At 48.0% G+C, this 19,400-nt stretch overlaps 1 protein-coding gene across 1 annotated transcript in view; it reads right to left on the bottom strand.

The window, feature by feature from the left end:
• FAM20C (FAM20C golgi associated secretory pathway kinase) overlaps window positions 1–16,541 on the bottom strand; it is a 58,445-nt gene extending 41,904 nt beyond the window's left edge. Inside the window, exons 1-3 of the mRNA XM_066560516.1 lie at window positions 14,872–16,541; window positions 12,913–13,088; window positions 3,508–3,586 (exon numbers count right to left, since the gene is read on the bottom strand). Of these exons, the coding sequence (XP_066416613.1) occupies window positions 3,508–3,586; window positions 12,913–13,088; window positions 14,872–15,398 (782 nt within the window). The 5' untranslated portion in view covers window positions 15,399–16,541. The remainder of the gene's footprint in view (window positions 1–3,507; window positions 3,587–12,912; window positions 13,089–14,871) is intronic.
• Window positions 16,542–19,400: the final 2,859 nt, after the last annotated feature.

Genomic DNA, 19,400 nt, shown 5'->3' with positions numbered 1-19,400 from the left:
GGGAGGAGGGAGGTTGCTATTTTTTTCCTGTCCCATATGGTAATAATTTTGTATGATTGAACTGTTATGAGCTAAATAAAAGTACACATTAACTGTAAGATACATTGCAAATACATTAAATCTTCCCTGGAGTTTCAGCAAATACTTGCTTTTTCTATCATGCATTTGGAATTATTATTACTGGGCCATAGGATTTATAAATAGATTTGGCTTCTTCTGCAATACTTTATGGGCAATTATTTCAGAAATGAAGATGCAGAGCCATGGATAAATAAAATAATTGCAGCTGATCAGGCTTTATTTACTGCTATCACATTTCCCTGACTGCTACACTTCCCTCATTTGCTCCACTAGCCTGAATCAATGACCAGATGAAGAGCTGTCAGTTAATGTCAGACACAGAGCAAAAGATGCCAAAGGCTGATTCTCATTTCCCCATTTCCAAATTCTGCCTGGGCTTTTCCGGAGCTGGCTTTCTCCCTGGATAAATTCAGCGTGGAATTGGGAGGCTGGGAAAGGGCAGAGCCAGTCAGAGGAGCTCTGCAGTGTGCTCAGCAGTTTTCCAGGGAGCACATTTTGCTGTGGCTGCCCTGTGGAAGGCACTGCCAAAGGTCTGGAGAGCTCCCCTCCCATGAGCAGATGCCCAGCTGTGTCAGGGAAGGGCTGGCATGGTCTCTGCTATCTGCTGCAATCCCACTCCAACAGGTATTAATTCAGTTTGGAAGACACTGAGTACAGCTTTGTGTGGCAAAAACAGCTTTCCAGGCAATTCCAGCAGATCAAATCCAAGCAGAGCCTGGGAATGGCCTCATGTCTACAGAATACCTTCCATGTACCTTCACAGCATGCAGCTTTCAGTATTTGAGATCTCAGACAGGATGGGAAACTTTGGATTATCAACATTCCTTGGGATCAGGCTTGAAATCCTACACTCAGCCCTATCTAATAGTTGTGTTACCTGGAGTTCAGGAAGGAGGCTGCTTGTCTGAAGAGGCTTATCAAGTCATGAGGAAAAAAATGTGATTTCTGCTGCTTTGAAAAGCCACAGAGCTGATAACACAGAAACAAGTGAAATGTGTGATGCACCAGGTGGAGACAACCTGAGTACCCACCAAGAGCTTCCTTCAATGAGCTCATCTCAGAAGTAGCCATCAGGATGACATTTTATGGCTCTCAAATAAACTACTTAGAAAATAATTGTCTGCCAGCCCTGATGAGCAGAAATGTCTCTGAGCTACCTACAGCCTCCTGTCCTGGGAAGGAACATCCAGCTTTGTGAGGCTGGACAAAAAGGATACCCTATAGAAAAGGGGAAGCACAAAAAACATCATGGAAACTGTCCAGGGCCTTAAGAAGATCCTACAAGCATAAGTCTCATAGATTTAAAGCCTGTTTTTTAGTTTTTATATTTTCTTTATTTCATTCTAGGCTGCTTATTTCTGTATAAAGAAATGATGCTGCAAACCTTTCCAAGAACTTCATCAACCACAGTCCATAAGGTGGAGAAAGAGGCCAGTGGGACCAGATGCCAAAGGAGCTAGGAAGATTTATGCTAGCTGAGCATCTGGCTCCCTGTTCCCTGTTATCAGAGTGAAGACAAATGCTTGCAAACACCCTCATTCCAAATCACTAATGTGTTCAGCCACACTCAGCACAATTGCAGCAGCGCTGCTCCTGGAAGGTGTGCTGCCTGGAAAAGCAGCTGCTGAATGCTCCTTCCAGGGGTTTATGCAGTGCAAAGAGCAGTGAGAAAAGAGGGGGTTGCTGCCCCTCAAATCAAGCCAAGGGAATGGTTAAGACATGATCATTTTCTGTTATTGTTCTAGTGGGTGGTAGTAACTGCTTCTACACAGGGACCTGGCTACACCTCTGTTGTCATCCATCACCTTGCTGGGGCTGTGCATTGTGCAGTATTTTGATTTGACCTCATTAGCACTCCCAGGATCACAATGTCATAGCAATGACAAAGGCTGAGATTATCTGCATCTGAGGAGATGTAGAAGGAGGATGTCACACACTATGTGAAAATCCAACAGAGCAGCCACGACTCTGCCAAATACTCAAAGGCAGCCTGAATCCCCCAGCTCTTGTGGGACAAGAAATGATTAGGAATTGTGCCTGTATGCATCAAACCTGCAGATAAAGGGGATGGGCTCATGCCCTGGTGATCTAAACCCTCAGGGAGAGCACAGGGAGAGGAAGGGCAGGTGCTGGAGCAGATGCTCTCTGCTACCACCTTCCCTCTGAGCTGCCAGTATCATCTGTGCTGCCTCCAGCCTCACCCAGGCAGCCAGCAATCCCCTAGAAACATGGAGAGATTTGTGTGCCATTTGGGAAATGACACAGAGGCATTTGGCCTGTGCAGAAATGCCTTGTACTCTCTGGAAGTTCACAGGATTTTCTTGTGATTCCCAGGATAGAGGCACATAGGGAGGGCTCCTGCTCAAACTTGGGTCAAAGGAAGGTCAGACCAATTTTTTGACCCTTCTGGCAGTCAAATAAAATCAAGTCAATTCTGTACTTGTCTGAAGTCAATCTACAGCAAAATCTGTTGTGGAACAGGGAATTTCTCAGTCTTTAACCAGCAGCTCCCCCCTGAGCTGTGCTCCCCACTACAGTTCTAACACATATTCTAAACCTCCCATTCTCAGCTACTTTAGTCCTCTATGGATCATCTTAGAGGAAATTAACTGAACTTCCCTACAGTGGGAACAGAAAAAGGAAATGAATTTATGATTCCAGTGGTATCCTTGACACAGATCCTGAATAGCTCCATTAAACACTTTGCAGCCCGGGGTGTCTTTGCTGAACCCTCTACAGCAAGCACAGAGTCATTTTCCTTCTTACAACACAAACATACAGGTCAGGATTCAGGAGTCTGTTTTGTATCTGAATAACTTCTCTCATCTCAATGGGATCCAGGCAGGCACAAATCAAGGCTGCATAATCCTAGTCCTTCCCTTTCTCTCCAGAGTCATTACCTTGCAGTATCACTCTTGGATAAACTCATTTTCACAGACTCAGCATAGACTCAGTGAAATGACTAATACAACTCTTTAATGCAAAAAACAATAAATCAACTGATTAAATTCTAATTTATCAGACAAATACTCTTCAGCTCTTCCCAAAGCTGTTCTGAATCATCTCTCTTGTCTGGCCATGCTCCAGAGGAGCACTGACACTAGACAAAGCTCAGACCTGTGGAATAAGTTTACATAAGATAGAAATGCTGAGAACATCCTGTATTTATGACAGGAGATTTCACAGAGATCAGAGTGAAGAACATTCCTGAGAAGACTGTAATGTCTCTGAAGCCTCCTCAGCATCTCTTCCCAAGACCAGCCTAGCAGGACTAGGGATCAACAGACCCTGAAGCTCCAGGCTCAGCAGCAAGGCTCAGGAACCTGACACATTAACCTTGGGAGATCCTACAGCAAAATTTAGAGCTGAGAAAATGGCTGCTCCACCACAATTCCACATTTTAAATCACAGACTTTTTAAACTTACTTCATTGGTTTAAACAATGCTTGTCCATAGTTCTGGAATGTCATGATCAGCTTCAGCTGGGTGCCTCCTGATTTCATTGCTGTGGGAGAAAACACAAAAGAGCTTTAAAATGAGACATGTGGATCTACTGACACTCATTTTCCTGGAAATCAAATCATATCTGCTTTTCTCTGTATCAGTTCAGCCCTGTGGCATCAGAGTGATCAGGGCCATCCCAGATGGGCAGCAGATTATTCAGCAGAGTACAGGCAAGAGCTTTGAGTGCTGACCAGGGCTAAACATGGATTGTATTTCCTGACCATTTTTTGCCTTTTTCTGGCCATCATGGGCTCCATAAGCATCCCAGGTGAACAGTACCCATAGGAGCAGAAAATTGGAGTCTTGTTTTCTCCATCTCTTGCTTTTGGAGTCCCTTTTAACAAGGGAGTCACACTGGGAAAGGAGATGGGGTTCTCTCAGAGACAGCTGCAGCTGGGATGTACAGCCCAGTGCATAGCAGACAGCTCCTTAATTAAAACTATGAGCAGATACTGTAGCAATCTCTGATCTCTGCTGTGATTTTAATAAGTGTTCCTGAGCAGCAGAGATATGTAAATTCCCCTCCTCTGTGCACAATGGAAATGTAGCCAAGCCCAGCCATCACCTTCCAGGGATCCCAAGGTGTTTCATACATGAGAGCAGAGCTGTGCAGAGCAGCCTGGCCTGGCTGGGAGGGCACAGGAAGGTGACAAGGACAGTGACTTTGCTCATCTCCCAGCTGGGAGCTAATGGGAATTTGATACTCATTCATACCATTCTGAAACACTTGGACAATGTCACAGTAACAGCTGGATTATAGGGTTTTTAAAATTAGGATTTTTTAAATAATATATATAAGAATTCATAAAAATGCATTTTACTTGATGATAAGGCTGCTTAAAAATGATAAACATATACTTCAGAAAACAACTGCTTTTCTGCTGCCTCAATCACAAGCTTCCTAATGAATGAAATGACCTATAGCCTGGCTCCTAAATGCATCTCTGTGCTGGGAAGGCCAGCAGGGCTGTGTGGATGAGTCAGTCTTCTAAAGATGCTGTCTAGGAATCATCAGATAATCAATCCCTTTCTTTGCAGTTCTGACAAAAGCCACGTCAACTGGAGAACTACATAAATGTCAAGTTATCTTGCTCTGTAAATTCTGGCTGAGGGTTGCCCTTGTTCCACCTATACAGCTTGTACATGTTTTTTCTCTAACCAAAGCCATCAGCTGCACGTCTTTTTAATTACTCATCTCTGTGCCTTATCACTGATAGGTCATCAGCTCTCTTTCAGCACTTGTAACCTCTATTTTTGCAACAAAATGCTATGCAAATCTGGTCAGTGTAATTACACTTCTCCTAGAATAAAATCCCTCCTCTCCTGCTATTTTGCTGATCCCAGCCTTCTCTTGCCTTTCCACTTTATCCCAAAGGAACCAATAAATAATTAGAAATTAAAGGGCATTGAGCAATTTGCACTGACCAGGTAAAGCAGAGGCAGAGGGATTTCCTGGATTAAACTCCCCCCTCTGTGCAGGACAGGTCAGTTGAGCTGCACCTGAGGGCAGGAGGAGCACAAGGCTTTTTCATGCCCAGCTCAGAGCCTGAGGACAATGAGAAGCAGAAACTTTCCAGCCCAAACCCTGCCTGTGGTGCCCTGGAACCATCTGTGCAGTCTGGAAGCAACCCTGGTCAGTGTGGGCAGCTGGAGCTAGAAACATGGAATCACAGAATGGTCTGGGTTGGAAAGGACCTTAAAATCCACTAATCTAACCCCCCTGCCATCACAGCAATGCAAAGAAGGGAAAAAATGGAGTTCCAGCACACCCTTCTCTAGGCACAGAGCTTCAGATACTGAAAGGACTGGTTTCTCAGCTAATTAAAGCCACTCAACAGATAATGATTTTGTTAGCAGCCAAACTCAACAGTGAAGATGTCATCACCAAGCAGGGAAATGCATGAAGAAGATTAACAATTCAGAATAATTCTTCCATGAGACACAAAAGCCTGGTTTCCTGTCAGAAGGAACTGAGCTGAAGTAAGACAAAAGCATCTCCCTCATCTTTTTAGATCCTTCTTATTGTATTGCCTTAATTGCTTGCACCAGTAGCCTCACCTCAACACAAGTTTTGCTGGCTCCTCCACTGATGCTTTGGAACTCTGAAACCAGAGGGGGACACTGGTGGGGATTGTGTCCCATGGTGCTTTAGGGCAGGACAGGGTGGAACACACATGGAGCTGGAAAATGACCCATTGCCAGAGCTGCCCCTTGGCTTCCCCCATTGCCAGAGCTGCCCCTTGGCTTCCCCCATTGCCAGGGTTCCACCTTGGCTTCCCCCAATGCCAGAGCTGCACCTTGGCTTCCCCCATTGCCAGGGTTCCACCTTGGCTTCCCCCAATGCCAGAGCTGCCCCTTGGCTTCCTCCATTGCCAGAGCTGCACCTTGGCTTCCCCAATGCCAGAGTTGCACCTTGGCTTCCCCCATTGCCAGAGTTGCACCTTGGCTTCCCCCAATGCCAGAGCTGCACCTTGGCTTCCTCCATTGCCAGAGCTGCACCTTGGCTTCCTCCATTGCCAGAGCTGCACCTTGGCTTCCCCCAATGCCAGAGCTGCACCTTGGCTTCCTCCATTGCCAGAGCTGCCCCTTGGCTTCCCCCAATGCCAGAGCTGCCCCTTGGCTTCCCCCATTGCCAAAGCTGCCCCTTGGCTTCCCCCATTGCCAGAGCTGCACCTTGGCTTCCCCCAATGCCAGAGCTGCACCTTGGCTTCCCCCAATGCCAGAGCTGCACCTTGGCTTCCCCAATGCCAGAGTTGCACCTTGGCTTCCCCCATTGCCAAAGCTGCCCCTTGGCTTCCCCCAATGCCAGAGCTGCCCCTTGGCTTCCCCCATTGCCAGAGCTGCACCTTGGCTTCCCCCATTGCCAGAGCTGCACCTTGGCTTCCCCCATTGCCAGAGTTCCACCTTGGCTTCCCCCAATGCCAGAGCTGCCCCTTGGCTTCCCCCAATGTCAGAGCTGCACCTTGGCTTCCCCCCATTGCCAGAGCTGCCCCTTGGCTTCCCCCCATTGCCAGAGTTCCACCTTGGCTTCCCCCATTGCCAGAGTTCCACCTTGGCTTCCCCCATTGCCCCAGACTCACTGCAGCTCTTCCCACCTTGTGTGCTCTTCCAGAGCCACATTTGTGCTGAGGGTGGGGCTGAGGCAAGGCCCGCCTCCACATCCAGGCTGGATTTTGACATTGTAATCCCTGCAGAGAGGGGAACACCTAAGCCTGGACCGTTCCTTTGAGCTCGACAAGACCTTGCTGTACCTGCAAACCTTGCTGTACCTTGCTGTACCTGCAAACTCCAGCCTTGGAGCAGCCCAGGGTGCCCAAATTTTGGGGGTGGCAATGCCAGAGAAGAGCAGATGTCACTGGAGATGATCCACTCTGGGTCAGATCACTTCCCCTGTCCTATCCTAACTTAGCATCACATCTGCACACTGGCTCTCCTCTGCTTTTCGGAGCCGTGCTCCTCCCTTTCCTGCCCAACCTCAGTTAAACAGGTCCCTCTGGCCTCTGTGGCCTGTCATCTTCCAGAGGTTTGTCCCAGTCATCCTGGTGCCTTTATCTGCTGCCCACAGGCCCATTCCTGAAGAATGTGCAGCACCCAGGAGCAGCACATCCCATTCTCCAAGGAGTGCAGGGTGCTGCACCACTGCCATCTGTCACACCTGTGATCAGCAGCTCCAGGGATTTTTACAAAAGCCTTGCAACACAAGGCCGTGCTGACTCCAAAGGAACCACTAGTCACACTCTAAATTCACCTTTTATTTTTTTGAAGTATTTTAATATACTGTAACACCATAGGTCACAAACAGCTCTGTAAAGGGTTTATAAACCTGCTAGCTCACAGCAGGTACTTCAAATCAAGTCTCACACAGCTCCTGGATGTACTGGCACACTGCTAAAAACAAATCCCAATGCCATCATTACTTTTCATCTTCAGGCAATTCAAAGCCTCTCTTTTCCCTCCAAAGTAGAAGGAAATGGAAAGCAGCATTAACCTTTCCTATTAACCCAGTGTAAGGGCTCTAGGGTGTGATCAGAAATCTTCCTGACTTCAGGAGGCTTTGGAAAAAATTCCCTGAGATATCTTTTTGCTTGAGTGTTTGGGATTAGAGTCTTGTCCAAAGATTAGTGAAACTGGGGGGATTCCTTCTGTTTTCTCTGACAGACTTTGGATCAAGCCTGCAAAAATCCCCACTCCATTTCCATCCCTGAGCCTGCTGCCATGGCCACCTGCCATGTGTGACTTCCCCCCCTTGTCACCTCACCAGCACAAGTCCTGGGTTCCCTCCCTGAGACCCCATCCAATACAAAAGGAGTCTCAGCTATCATCTCTCATCTTCTCAAGCTGTATGCTACAGGGTTCCTGGCTACTGCCGGGCACTGACAATGCTGCAGGATCAGTTCTCTGCAGCAGTGGGATTTGTCCCAAAGGGATTTGGGATTCCAACTGCTCTGGCTTTCCAGCTCCTCTGCTTTGCTCCATGACAGCCCTGATGCTATCAGCCTGTCCAAACCATATGGTTTTCTGATGGAGAGAGAGAGAGTCCCAACAGGATCTCTGAACTTTTCCTGATTCTTTTGGTCAGCGTCCAACAAACATTTTAAAATGTATTTAATTATGCAGAGCTAATGCCTGAGAAGTGAGATACAGTCACAGCCTGGGATGCAGTTCACATCTGAAACAGAGGATGCTCAGATCCATTTTGGATTCCTATTTATAGATCAAGCTTAAATCTAACATAAACATGTTGATTGGCTTTAACAAGTAATGCTCTGCCCCAGGCTGGAGACATGGCCCTGTACAAGCTGTAAAGAACATATTTATAAATAAATTCAGGCCCTCATCATCTCTTAGTTTGTCCTTGCTCGGCCAATTCTGCCAACTTGTTTTGAAAGGACTTTTTGGACTTTTAGTCAAGAAAGTGAAAGATTTCTGCAGGGGAAGAGATCTGTGAAATTATTCTGAGGCTTTGCTGCACATTTTAAGTCTCCTCCTTTCATCAGGAATTGTACATTAAATCAATCTGTTGACTTTGGCAGATTCATTGTTTCCTTACTCAGTAAATTAAAGATGCTACATTTCATTGTTTTTCACAAGTTCTCAAAAGCACTTCTTCCTTTCCCTTGGATGAGATGTTCACGATTTTCTTTTGAGCCAGAATTTATGTTCAATATTTAGAGTCTTATCATTCCCTTTTCTCTTTTCTTTCCCTGCCTTGAAGCAGAGTCCACCTCAGGTAATTGCAGCTTTTATTCCCAGTGTGAGTAATCTCACACACTTGCTTTCTAATTACTGCCTGCACAAACTGAAGGCATCACAGATTCACAAATTACCTCAGACAGGTAGTCAGCTCTCTTTACAACCACAGAATTAAAGAATCAAAAGATAAGCCCCAGCTCCTCAGAGGAATTACAAAGCCTATTCTGCTCCCAGGGAATCTCCTCTGGACAGCCAGACCAAGCCCACAGTGTCCCTCCAATGGCCCATGCCAGAGCTGGTGCTAAGCTGCTGATAGTGCTGCCACAATTATGCACAGACATCTTGTAAATATGCAAGAAAATAGCTAACTATGGTTATTTATGCACGCAATAAGCAGCTATGAAAGGCAAAGGAAATGTGCAATTGCCTGTGCATGTGCTTCTGAAAGCCAGGCTTCAGTGCTCAGTGGAAAAACAATTCTCTGTAGGCTCCTATTTATGGCAAGAGGAAATTTTCGGTGAATTAAATCAAATTAAGAGCTATCCCTTTATGCTGAACAAAATGAATAGGAAATATGTGTATGTATAGATGCAGGGCACAGAAAGATGCCCAGCCCAGGCCCGGGTAACCCTGTCCTTTCCCAGGCCAGCTCTAGGTGTCACTGTGGGAGCTGGATGGGATGGGATGCTCCCTCCCATCCAGGGATTTGTTCCATTTAAACTTTAACATCAAGAAAATGTCACCTTGGTGCTCCCTGCTTCTGGGAATTGCTTCTGTCACCGTTTTCATTTCAAAATACCACTGCACATGGCAGAGTGATGTGAGTGGTCCTGGCAGATGTGGGGGATCAGTCTGCTCCCCACTCTCACCCAGAAATAATGCAGGGTGAGCAGAGAAATCACAGCGTGGCCAAGAATGCTGCTTTGCTGCAGCTTGGATCTAATTACTGCAGGTATCAGGCAAATCATCTAATTCTATTAGAGCCAGAGTAAATCTGAACACTGGGAAGAAACTGGATAAAGCCATATCCCATTTCACCTAATGCATGTAACCCTGTATATTTAATTGTCCTGCTTGCTAAAAGGAGCCTGAAGACCAGGCATTATCAAGGTTTCAATTTATTTTATACTCCTAACTTGACATCTTTCCAGCTGCCTTGAAAAGAAATAAAACAAACCAGCAAAAATTGACCATAAGGAAAAAAACCCCAAGGCTAATTAGAAGATAAGCAGGAATATGCAAAGAATGTAACAGCCCTATAAATGTCCTTTGGTCAAATATATTACTCTTTATTAATCAGCTTACATGTTTTTGAATCCCTCTGCTGCTCTGCAGTAAAGCTGAAAACTGGCAGGAATTGCTTTAAAACATGTATTTTTAAACATCCAAAGAATTTGCAACATAAGAGAAGTTGCATTGTGCAAAAAATAATTTTAAAATGTGTATTAGCAATACGCTCTTTCTTTCTTTGCAAGCTGACAAAGCTCCTGGATCCCCACAGGGTCAGGCAGTGTATGCTAACACCAAAACTCAGATCCTGGCATCTCTATATTGGCAAAAGTCCCCTTCCATTTCCATATACTTGATTTTAGACTGGGATTTATGTGTAGGAATCATTCCCTGTCAGTTCCCATAGCGGCCAACAACAATACCAAACACACCTCGTGGTTTAATTTATGGAAATTATCCTGATTCATTGCTAGAAACCATGGCTCTGTGTTTTTGTTAGAGGCATAAGAGGCCCTACCATGCTCTTAAGAGCCTTGTTCAAACATTAACAGAGACAATCCCAAAGGGACTTGCTAATAGCAACCATAAATCTTCCTCTGTGCTCCCATGGCCCTTTCCCCCCATTGATCAGAAAGCTCCATCAAAATCAGAATTAATGGAAACCCCATGATACATCTGTATGACACATTAGGTGAAATCATGGCCCCAGGGAAGTCAATGGCAAAAACTTCCACTGACGTCACCAGGGTCAGGATCTCACTCCCATTTTTTATGATAATAATTCTTTGCTGCTAGGCCAGCTGAAGCAGGGAGAGGTGAAGCCACGTGCCCAGAAACACAAGTGAACGCCAAGCCCAGAAGATCAAGTGAAGAGTGAACACTGAACTACTATTTTTGCTTGTTCCTCTCTTTTTTTCCCACCAGCTTCTATGTCCCTAATGCACCTCAGCCACCCCCTGCTCTGCAGGATGGACAGACTCCATGGCTCAAGCACTGCTGGGTTTGCTGCAGACCTCTCCTCCTGCACAGACACTGCAGCTGAGCTCTGGACTGCTGGGGAGGTGAGCAAAGATCAATACTCAGCAGCTATGTGGTACAAACTGCTGCAGCCACTGCTCTTTGTGCAGACCTCAAGGGATGAGACTGCTGGGCTTCACCTCTGCCCCTCTGGGGACAGCCTGGGCACTGTTCTCTGTGGGGACAGGGATGGGCACAGACTGCATCTGTCCCTCCCCGGTGGATGTGCCCAAGGAGCAATGTTCACACACTTGTTACCAAGGGCTGGCTCAATCCCCATTTGCATGTGCCATGAATATTCCAAAAACTGGTGGGTATTGAGTGGCGAGGTCAGGAAAAGGGAGGGCTGTCCTGGAGAAAATCACTCAGGCTGTGTCCATACAGTGCCCTCATCACCCTCCAGTGCAGGCCAGAGGAGCATGGACAGCCTGCTGCTACCTGCAGTGTCACCTCTGAGCTGGGGAGGGAAAACACATGCTTTAATGGGCAAACATAACCCCCTTAATGAATCTGATCCAGGCTTTTGGGGACAGAAAACCCATCACAGGTTAATAAACAAGCCCGTGCTTGTCCTCTTTCCTGAGCTACAAGTCCACCGGACCCTTGAATGCCACATGTGGGATGGCACCTGGGTACCACAAACTGCTTTATTCAAAGTGCTGCTCCAGCAGAGCCGTGCACTGAGCACAGCCAAGATTCACTGGGCTGAAGGTCTCCTGTGGCATCCAGCATTTTACACCTACTCCATCCCAACCAGCTAAATCAGCCCACTCCTGATGACCAAGGATCTCCTTTATTCCTGCTCAGCAGCTGCTGTGATTCACACAATGGAAACTGTAAACCTTAGGGCTGCTTGAGCTATTCTTGCCCAGACCATTTCCTGCTGAAGCCAGGGGAATTTTTGCCTTGCAGGGTTAAAGACCTGCTGACCTCATCCCACGGTGCCAACACACCATCAGCACTTTCACAGAGCTCCTGCTATTTCATCCCTCTGAAAGGGACTTTGCAACTTTGTGGTCAGCACAAGTAACTCCATTTTCTGCCTGGTGGATGGAAACCACTGCCTGTGCTGCAACTCCCTGCCTCTGGAAACCACGGGGTGTGCACTTGTTTAGTATCCCAGGGCTTTCATCTGAGGTTGTGACATTTCTTTCCCTGTGCAGCTACCCAGCCAAATTCAAGAAGACACACGTTGCCATTAAACAACCCTGCAGAAAAGCCCCGAACGGTGTCACCTTGTTTAACCAGAGCCACAGGCTGACATGGGCACATCCCTGTTGAGGATTTAGAGGCAGAGCAAACAGATCTGAGCCCTGCTCAGCAGGAGGCTGCCCTGCCTGGGGCTCCCTGCCATGCCTGGGGAAGCTGCAGCTCCTGCAGCCGCAGAGCCCGCGGTGCCACCGCAGCGGGGCTGCAGGGCAGCCTCTCCTCCCTTGCAGGGCTGCCAGGCACAGCCTTTTAAATAATAATCAGCCAGCAATGCAAATCTAGCTTGTGCAAGATGCTGTCTGCTTTCAGCCATCCTCCCCCCTTTTTTTTTTTTTTTTTTTTTTTTTTTTTTTTTTTTTTTTTTTTTTTTTTTTTTTTTTGTCAGCGTATTTATTTTAAATAACTGAAGAGGGCACTTTCAGCCTGGTCGTGACTAAAGGATCTCTGACACCAATGGGGTTTGTCTTGCTGGCAGACTTGGCAATTATTCAGGTAATACAGTAATACAGAGCTGGAATCATCGCTTTATGTTTAGCAGGGAAAATGAGCAGGGAAGTCAGAAAGCAAAGTTGCAGGGATGCTGGAGAGAAGCCATGCAAAATATTAATACTCAAACAGCAGTGACATCCTGAACAAAGAGCAAATAATGATAAAAAAATAACATATATCCAAACATACCAACACTGGTTATCTTTTGGGAGACAAGGTCTTGTAGTAAAGCCTCAATTGCAGGATTATGTCTGGAATACAGCTCGTACCGATTAATGCCAATGTGGAATTTTAACCAGTTTGGGTAGGAGTCTATGGAGGTCTCTCCAGTTGGCAAAAATTCTTCATGATGGTCTTCATTTTGCCTACCACCAAAAAAAAACCAAAAAAAAAAACAAACCAAAGTTGAGGAGAAAGAAATAATGTTACAGTTTGTAGCACTCATCAAGAAACAGGGTTTCAAAATGTGACAACTTGGAAAGGCAAAGCACCGCAGAAGGGAGAGAGATCCCGGGTTCCTCCCTGCACCAGGAGCCTTTTCTCACCTGGGGCCAGTGGGGAGATGGATTCCCACTTCCCCTCATCCTGCCTGACTTAACACCCATGAAAGTCAGGAGCAAAACTCAGAGAAGCATCACTGAGCATTGGCAGAGGCCCTTCTGTAGCAGAAACACAGAGCTCAAGTTTTACCTTGTGTTTAGGTTGCATTATGCTGCACACAGCTTTTACAGGTCTGACTCAAATATTAGCGTCATCCTGAACCTTTTTTTACAGGGACATGGGGCAGAAAAGCAAGATTTCAGCAGAACCTGAGTTGTGGTGCCCAATGCACCCACTCCTCCTCCTTCTTAAAGAGGGAGAATGAGAGAAACTACATCACTCTGAACTGGCTGCTAAAGAAGAATTGACTGGTCTTGCCCCTTCCCGAGCAGTAGGAACCTACTACAGCAAAGAATTAACTAAAATGATCTCTACCTTCTGAAATTCACTTTAGGTCTGTGAATCTTGGCTGCAGCCACTAAGGAAAATATGTACAACAGGCAGCTGCATTGTGGATATCATGTTGATTTCACTCTTCGCCTACTGAACAGACTAACCCATATTTTGATCCAGAGTTCTCTGTGTTTACAGTCATCTCCAGATGTTCAGGCATTTGTGACTTTTTTTTTTTTTTTCTTTTTCTTTCAGAGAACCCAAAACTTTCCAGGTTATTTCCCTTCACAGTCAGTTAGGATTATTAGATGGAACGGGCCTGGACAATTCACATGCTCATAGGGCGGAAATCAGAATTATTTATCCTCTCTTTCTAAAGGTTTAGATCATGCTGGCTGCTCTGCAGCTTGACAGAGCTTTTGCACGGTACAATGCAGCTGTTTAAACATTACAATGTCAGTGTGTTTGGAAGAGGGTGCTGTTGTATTAGACAACCCTTTTGATTTTTCAGTCATTGAATTTCTCAGCATTTCTTAGGAGCCAGCAGGGCATACGATTCACAGAGGCAACTGACTGCTTTGAAGGCTGGAGAGCAGCGGAGGTGCAGGGCACTGGGAATTAATTGAGGATGAAAAATGTAGCACAGATCAGATCCTGAAAGCGGAAATACCTGCCAGGATGAATGCCTTTGTTGCACTAGAGCCTGCTTTGGAGAAAAGTTTAAGTATTACTGTCTGACCTCACTGCTCAGCCCCTACACCTCTGGGTGGGAAATTGGGAAGGTGCTGGAGAGGAAGGCTCGCTGTGAGCTCACCCTCTTCCTCACACCGTTCTTCTGGCAGCATCTTCCTCGGCTGCAGCTGCAGATGGGGCAGACTGACCCCATGGCCTCAGCGCTCCAGCCTTCCCGTGCTCCCGTGTTTATTCTGTATTTCAGGGCATTTATTTTCCGAATGAGCACGACCGGGCGAGCCTGCGAACGGTTGCTCTTTTTCCCGGTGACCCCGAAACGCTCCATGTTTATTCTGTATTTCAGGGCATTTATTTTTCCGAAGGAACACGACCGGGCGAGCATGCGAACGGTTGCTCTTTTTCCCGGTGACCCCGAAACCCCTCTGCCCGCTTCCACCCTAGAACCACGACACCCTAAAGCCCGCATTCCCACGGAAGGGGGACGCGCCACGTCCCCACCCCGCCCGTCCCGCTCCCACTCACCACTCGGGCTGCTCGGCCGCCCGCGGGTTGAACCTGATGTCGCTGTTGACATTGAAGAGGAGGTCGCCGTCGGCCAGCGGGGGCAGGGCGGCGCGGTACAGCGGGTGCTCGAAGAGCGCGGCCAGCGGGGCGGCGTTGCCGGCGGGGGGCGGCGGGCGCGGCGCCCCGGGGCCGATCAAGCGCCGCGCCCTCCCCGCCGCCGCCGCCGCCGCGCCCCCGCCGCCCGCGCCGCCCGCGCCGCCGCCCGCCGCCCGCTCCGCCGCCGCCTCCCGCGACTGCGACGAGAGGTTGGAGGCCGGCTCGGCGCTGAAGTCCTGCAGGATCCGCAGCGTGTGCTTGCTGGGCCAGCGCGGAGCGGCGGCGCGGGGCGGCGCGGCCGCGGGCGGCGGGCAGGAGCAGCCCGGGCGGCCCTCGGGGCCGCGGCGCTCCAGGCGCGGCAGCAGGTCGATCATGATGTGCATGGTGCAGGCGACGAGGAAAACCATCAGGATCAGCACCCGGAACTTGCGGACCAGGAGCATTTTCATGGCCGGGGCGGCTGATGAATTACCGGGGCAGGGGGAGGGAGGGGAGGCGGCGGACAGAGCCCCCCCGGGGCTCCGGCGTGCTCCTCTCGGGTCGGGAAGCGAGCGATCAAGTCAATAAAGTTACCTCCATAGGCGCCGGGAAATAAGCAGGCTAAACCCGATAGGTCCTCATGTCTCAGTATCATCAAGAACTTGGGAGGGGGAGGGAAAAAAAAATATAAAAGGGGAAAAAAAAATTAAAAAAAAAAAAAAGGAGCTCCGGACCGAGCCTTTAAAATCAACAGGAAAACAATGCCAGCGGCATGGTAATATAGAAAGCCATCTGTTCACGATTTCTCCCTCTTTTTATTACAGGGATCACAACAAACAGGGAAAACTGGCTCTCGGAGAGAAACCGGCATCAGACACAGGCGCTGATTAAATAAAATTAAACAAAAATGGGGAGGAGGAGGGGGAAAAGAAAAATATTAAAAAAACCTGTGCAGAAAGGCGACAGAAGAAAAAAAATCATCCATAATATTTGGCTGTGCTGGAAACGCTGACTCCTTTCCCTTGGATTTGAGCAGTGATGCAGCAGAAGCGCTCCCCGCTCTCTCTCGCTCCCTCTCTTCTCTCAGACTCTTTAAGAACATTGGCTGGAAAATCATTTTCTTAGAGCGGTTCCAGTTTCTTCATCCATCGCGTCCAGTGCTTGGGAGAGATTAGTAAGTTCAACTGAGATCGAGTCTGGGTGGCCGCTGTATCCGAGCTGGGCTTGTGCTTTGGCTTGGGTTGTTTTTTTTTGGCTGCAAAACTGTCTGATGGCACAACTGCAACATAAAGGTTAAATATGGCACAGGAGAAAAAAAAAAAAAAGAGGGGGGAGAAGGAAGGATTAGAGGAAAGAAACTAATATAAATCAGTAGAGGTTCTTTTTAGCGAAGAGGTCTTTGATCTCTGCTGGGTCTTACAGATCTTTCTTTTAAAGAGAGAGAGAATGGAAGAGAGAAGGGGGGAGAGAAGGAAAAGGGGGAGAGATCTTTGGCAGGTGCAGAGTGAAAACCTCTTTCAGCCACACTGAATTCTGGAGACTGGTTGGACTAGTAGCTCTGCAGCTCCAGCTTTCAGTGGGTGTGTTAAATATTATGAGCGAGCCATGATTCCTGCCTTCCTCACGTCATAGTTAGGAGATTGGCTAAATAAACGCTACAGTGATAGTAACAGGAAAACCTCAACCAAAAGAGGGTTTTTTTCCCTCCTCTCCTCCCTCCCTCCCTCCCACCCCCCCTTTTCATTCTACTGCAGCTCCAACTGGGGCAAGGAGAGGGCGTCTGTTCCACAAAGGTTTGGAGGGAAAAAAAAAATAAAAATATAAAGGGGAAAAGAAGAGAAGCGGTAGAGGAGAGAGGAATCGGCAGGAACAGCAGAGCGAAGCGGCAGCAGCGCGGGGTGTGTGTCTGTCTGTGTGTCTGTCTGTGTGTGTGTGTGCCCGGGCTGGCACCGCCAGTGGCGCATTGCCCGCTGCGCTCGGGCCCCGCCCGGCAAGGGCAGCCCGGGCTCCGCTGCCCCTCTCTGTCCAAGCCGAGATCCCGCGGGGGTGATAACCCGATAACCCGGCAGAGAGCTGCCCTCCCTCCGGCTGCTTCCGTGCCCGGCGGCCCAGCGGGCTGATGGAGGGGTGGCCGTGGGGCCAGCGCAGCCCGGAGGTGCTGCTGGCAGCGGTCCGACAGCGAGGGCACTCTGGAGGAAGGAACGAGCTGTTCCTGGCTCTTCAGGTGATCAGGCAGGGATGTCCAGAAGTGGCAGAATCAGGCAGGAACTCAGATTTCTGTCTTTGGCCAGCGTTGCCCTGGATTCTGTGGTCCATAGCAGTGCTCCAACAGCTGCTGAGTTGGGCTGTAGGAGGATTGAGAAAGATGAAGTGCTTACCCCGACCCACCACCACCTTTCCACAGAATCATCTCAATGCTGAATGTGGCAGTCCGTTTTCCCCTGCATTAAACCACATCGAAGTATTTGCTTTCCTCAAAAAGTCTTTCCTCCATCCAGCACTGTTCCCTTACTGGCACTTCTGCAGAGCCCCGTGTTTTGCACTCCTCTGGAGCAGTGCAGTGTTACAGTGTCACCCTGTTTTGCACAAGGGAAATCACTGACTTTCCAGCAGGAAAAACAGATTGATGAACCAAAAAAAACCCAAAAAAACCCCAAAAAACAAAACCTAACAGGACCATGATCCTATGGACTGCTCTGCACCTTTGTGTAGAGACAAAAGTTGCTGTCCTAGAGAGACCTTGTGGTCCCAGGGTTCAGAGGTACAGCTGGATCCTTCAAGTACAGGTGCACTCAGTCACAGAAAAACATTTTGCTACAGAGCCAGAAGCAAGGCTTTCTGTCTTTTCTCACTTTTTTTTCACCAAGATCAGCTTGACAAAGGCTGTCTGGACATTGACTACTTGGCTGATGGAGGAGGGCAGCAGAAGGCAGCGAGGGGTGAGTGCAGGGTAAGTGGTTCCCTGTGTATCACTTAAGTTACACTCTACTGTGGTTTTTTAAGGAGTTCTGGGGGAGCTGTTTGCAGCACTTCAAGTGAGGAGACATAAAATAACACATTATCTCCTTTAACAAGGCACAGTAGAATTTGTAAGTTGCAAATTTTGGCTACATTTTCTTAGTGTTGGACCTACTAAAATTAAGGCCTGTGGTGTTAGATGAGGGTGAAACTAAACAGGTCTGAGGAGAAAGTTGCAAATTACTTAAATGAGTTTTTTAAGTTAAAATTGTTTGAATTTACTTCACAGTAAAAGAACATTGTGTCAAACGTTGTAACTCCTTGTGTAAGAGCTATGTAATGAAAAGGAGACTGGCTTTGAAATACAATGCAAGCAACTAGATGTAGTTGATTACATGACTTTCAAGAGGTGAAAATGACAACACTGTGAAAAAGTAACTAATTCCTCTAAACAACATGTTTTTGTTTTCATCAGTGTGACCTTTAGTGCATATTGGCTATTGAGTTAAGTATGGTTTCATCTCAATTGTGTTTGCCTGTAAACTGAATCTCCCAGTCTTCCACAAGCTGTTTATTCCTTGAGCCTTTTCAACACTTGGGTTTTATCTCAGGATGTGAGATTGGTAGATGTACTGTCTTCTCTTCTGTAACTGGCCTTTGTGTGCAAGTTTTGCCTGGACCAAAGTGCCCCAGAGATGTGAATAAAAGAGTAAAAGAGCTGTCTTGTGTCTCTGCATTTGTTTCTCAACTTCAGTATCTACAAACGCCTTCAGCCACTGATTGGTCATCTGTGAAATGAGGTGCTCTGGCCAGCTGGTGAACTCTGGCAGAGAGTGAGCCTGCAGCTTTGCTTTGGATGATGGGAAATGCATAGTTCCTTGTTCTCTGAGCCTTTCTTCCCCTGTCCTGAAGGCTGGTAAGGATCAGCACCAGCAGTGTGTTCCAGCCCCTCTGTGCCTCCCAGCTGTGCTGATTGGTGAAGCCCAGGGAATGAAGCCAGAGCTCAGCTGGCCCTTCCCAAACCCCTGTGGGTTCCCCCTGTGTCCCATCACACAGGGAGGATGCCAGCCCACCTGTTTTTCACAGCCCTTTCCCATGTGCAAGAGCACAGCCCTGCTCCTGTCCTGGAGTCACTGTGCCCTCTCACCTCTGTAAATCATCTCTTTGGGGACACAGAATTACTGCCAACCTCACATTTGCATTCCACGGGGCTGGCAGAGAGCCTGGGGTTCTGGCCAGGGAGATGGGAATGGAAGGACCTGCTGGGCTGGGAGGGCTGAGGTGGCTGTGGTCAGGAAACCACAGATTGTTGCTGTGTGAAACCACTGGGAGAAGTCAGGAGTGGGCTGCAGGTCAGGATAGCCTGGAAATTGGGTGCCAGGTGACAGGCAGGCTCAGGGACCAGGTCTGACGTATTCCAAGGCTGGTGCAGCCTCCCAGGACAACCTCATTGCTGGCCCTGGGCAAGTGTGGGCTTGGTGCAGGAGTTTGCTCTTGTGCTGGGATCTGGGGGT

This window comes from Molothrus aeneus, chromosome 16, assembly GCF_037042795.1.
Source record: "Molothrus aeneus isolate 106 chromosome 16, BPBGC_Maene_1.0, whole genome shotgun sequence".
Lineage (NCBI taxonomy): Eukaryota > Metazoa > Chordata > Aves > Passeriformes > Icteridae > Molothrus > Molothrus aeneus.
The sequence above is the reverse complement of the archived record's forward strand: the minus strand, read 5'-3'. Positions and strand labels throughout refer to the sequence as shown.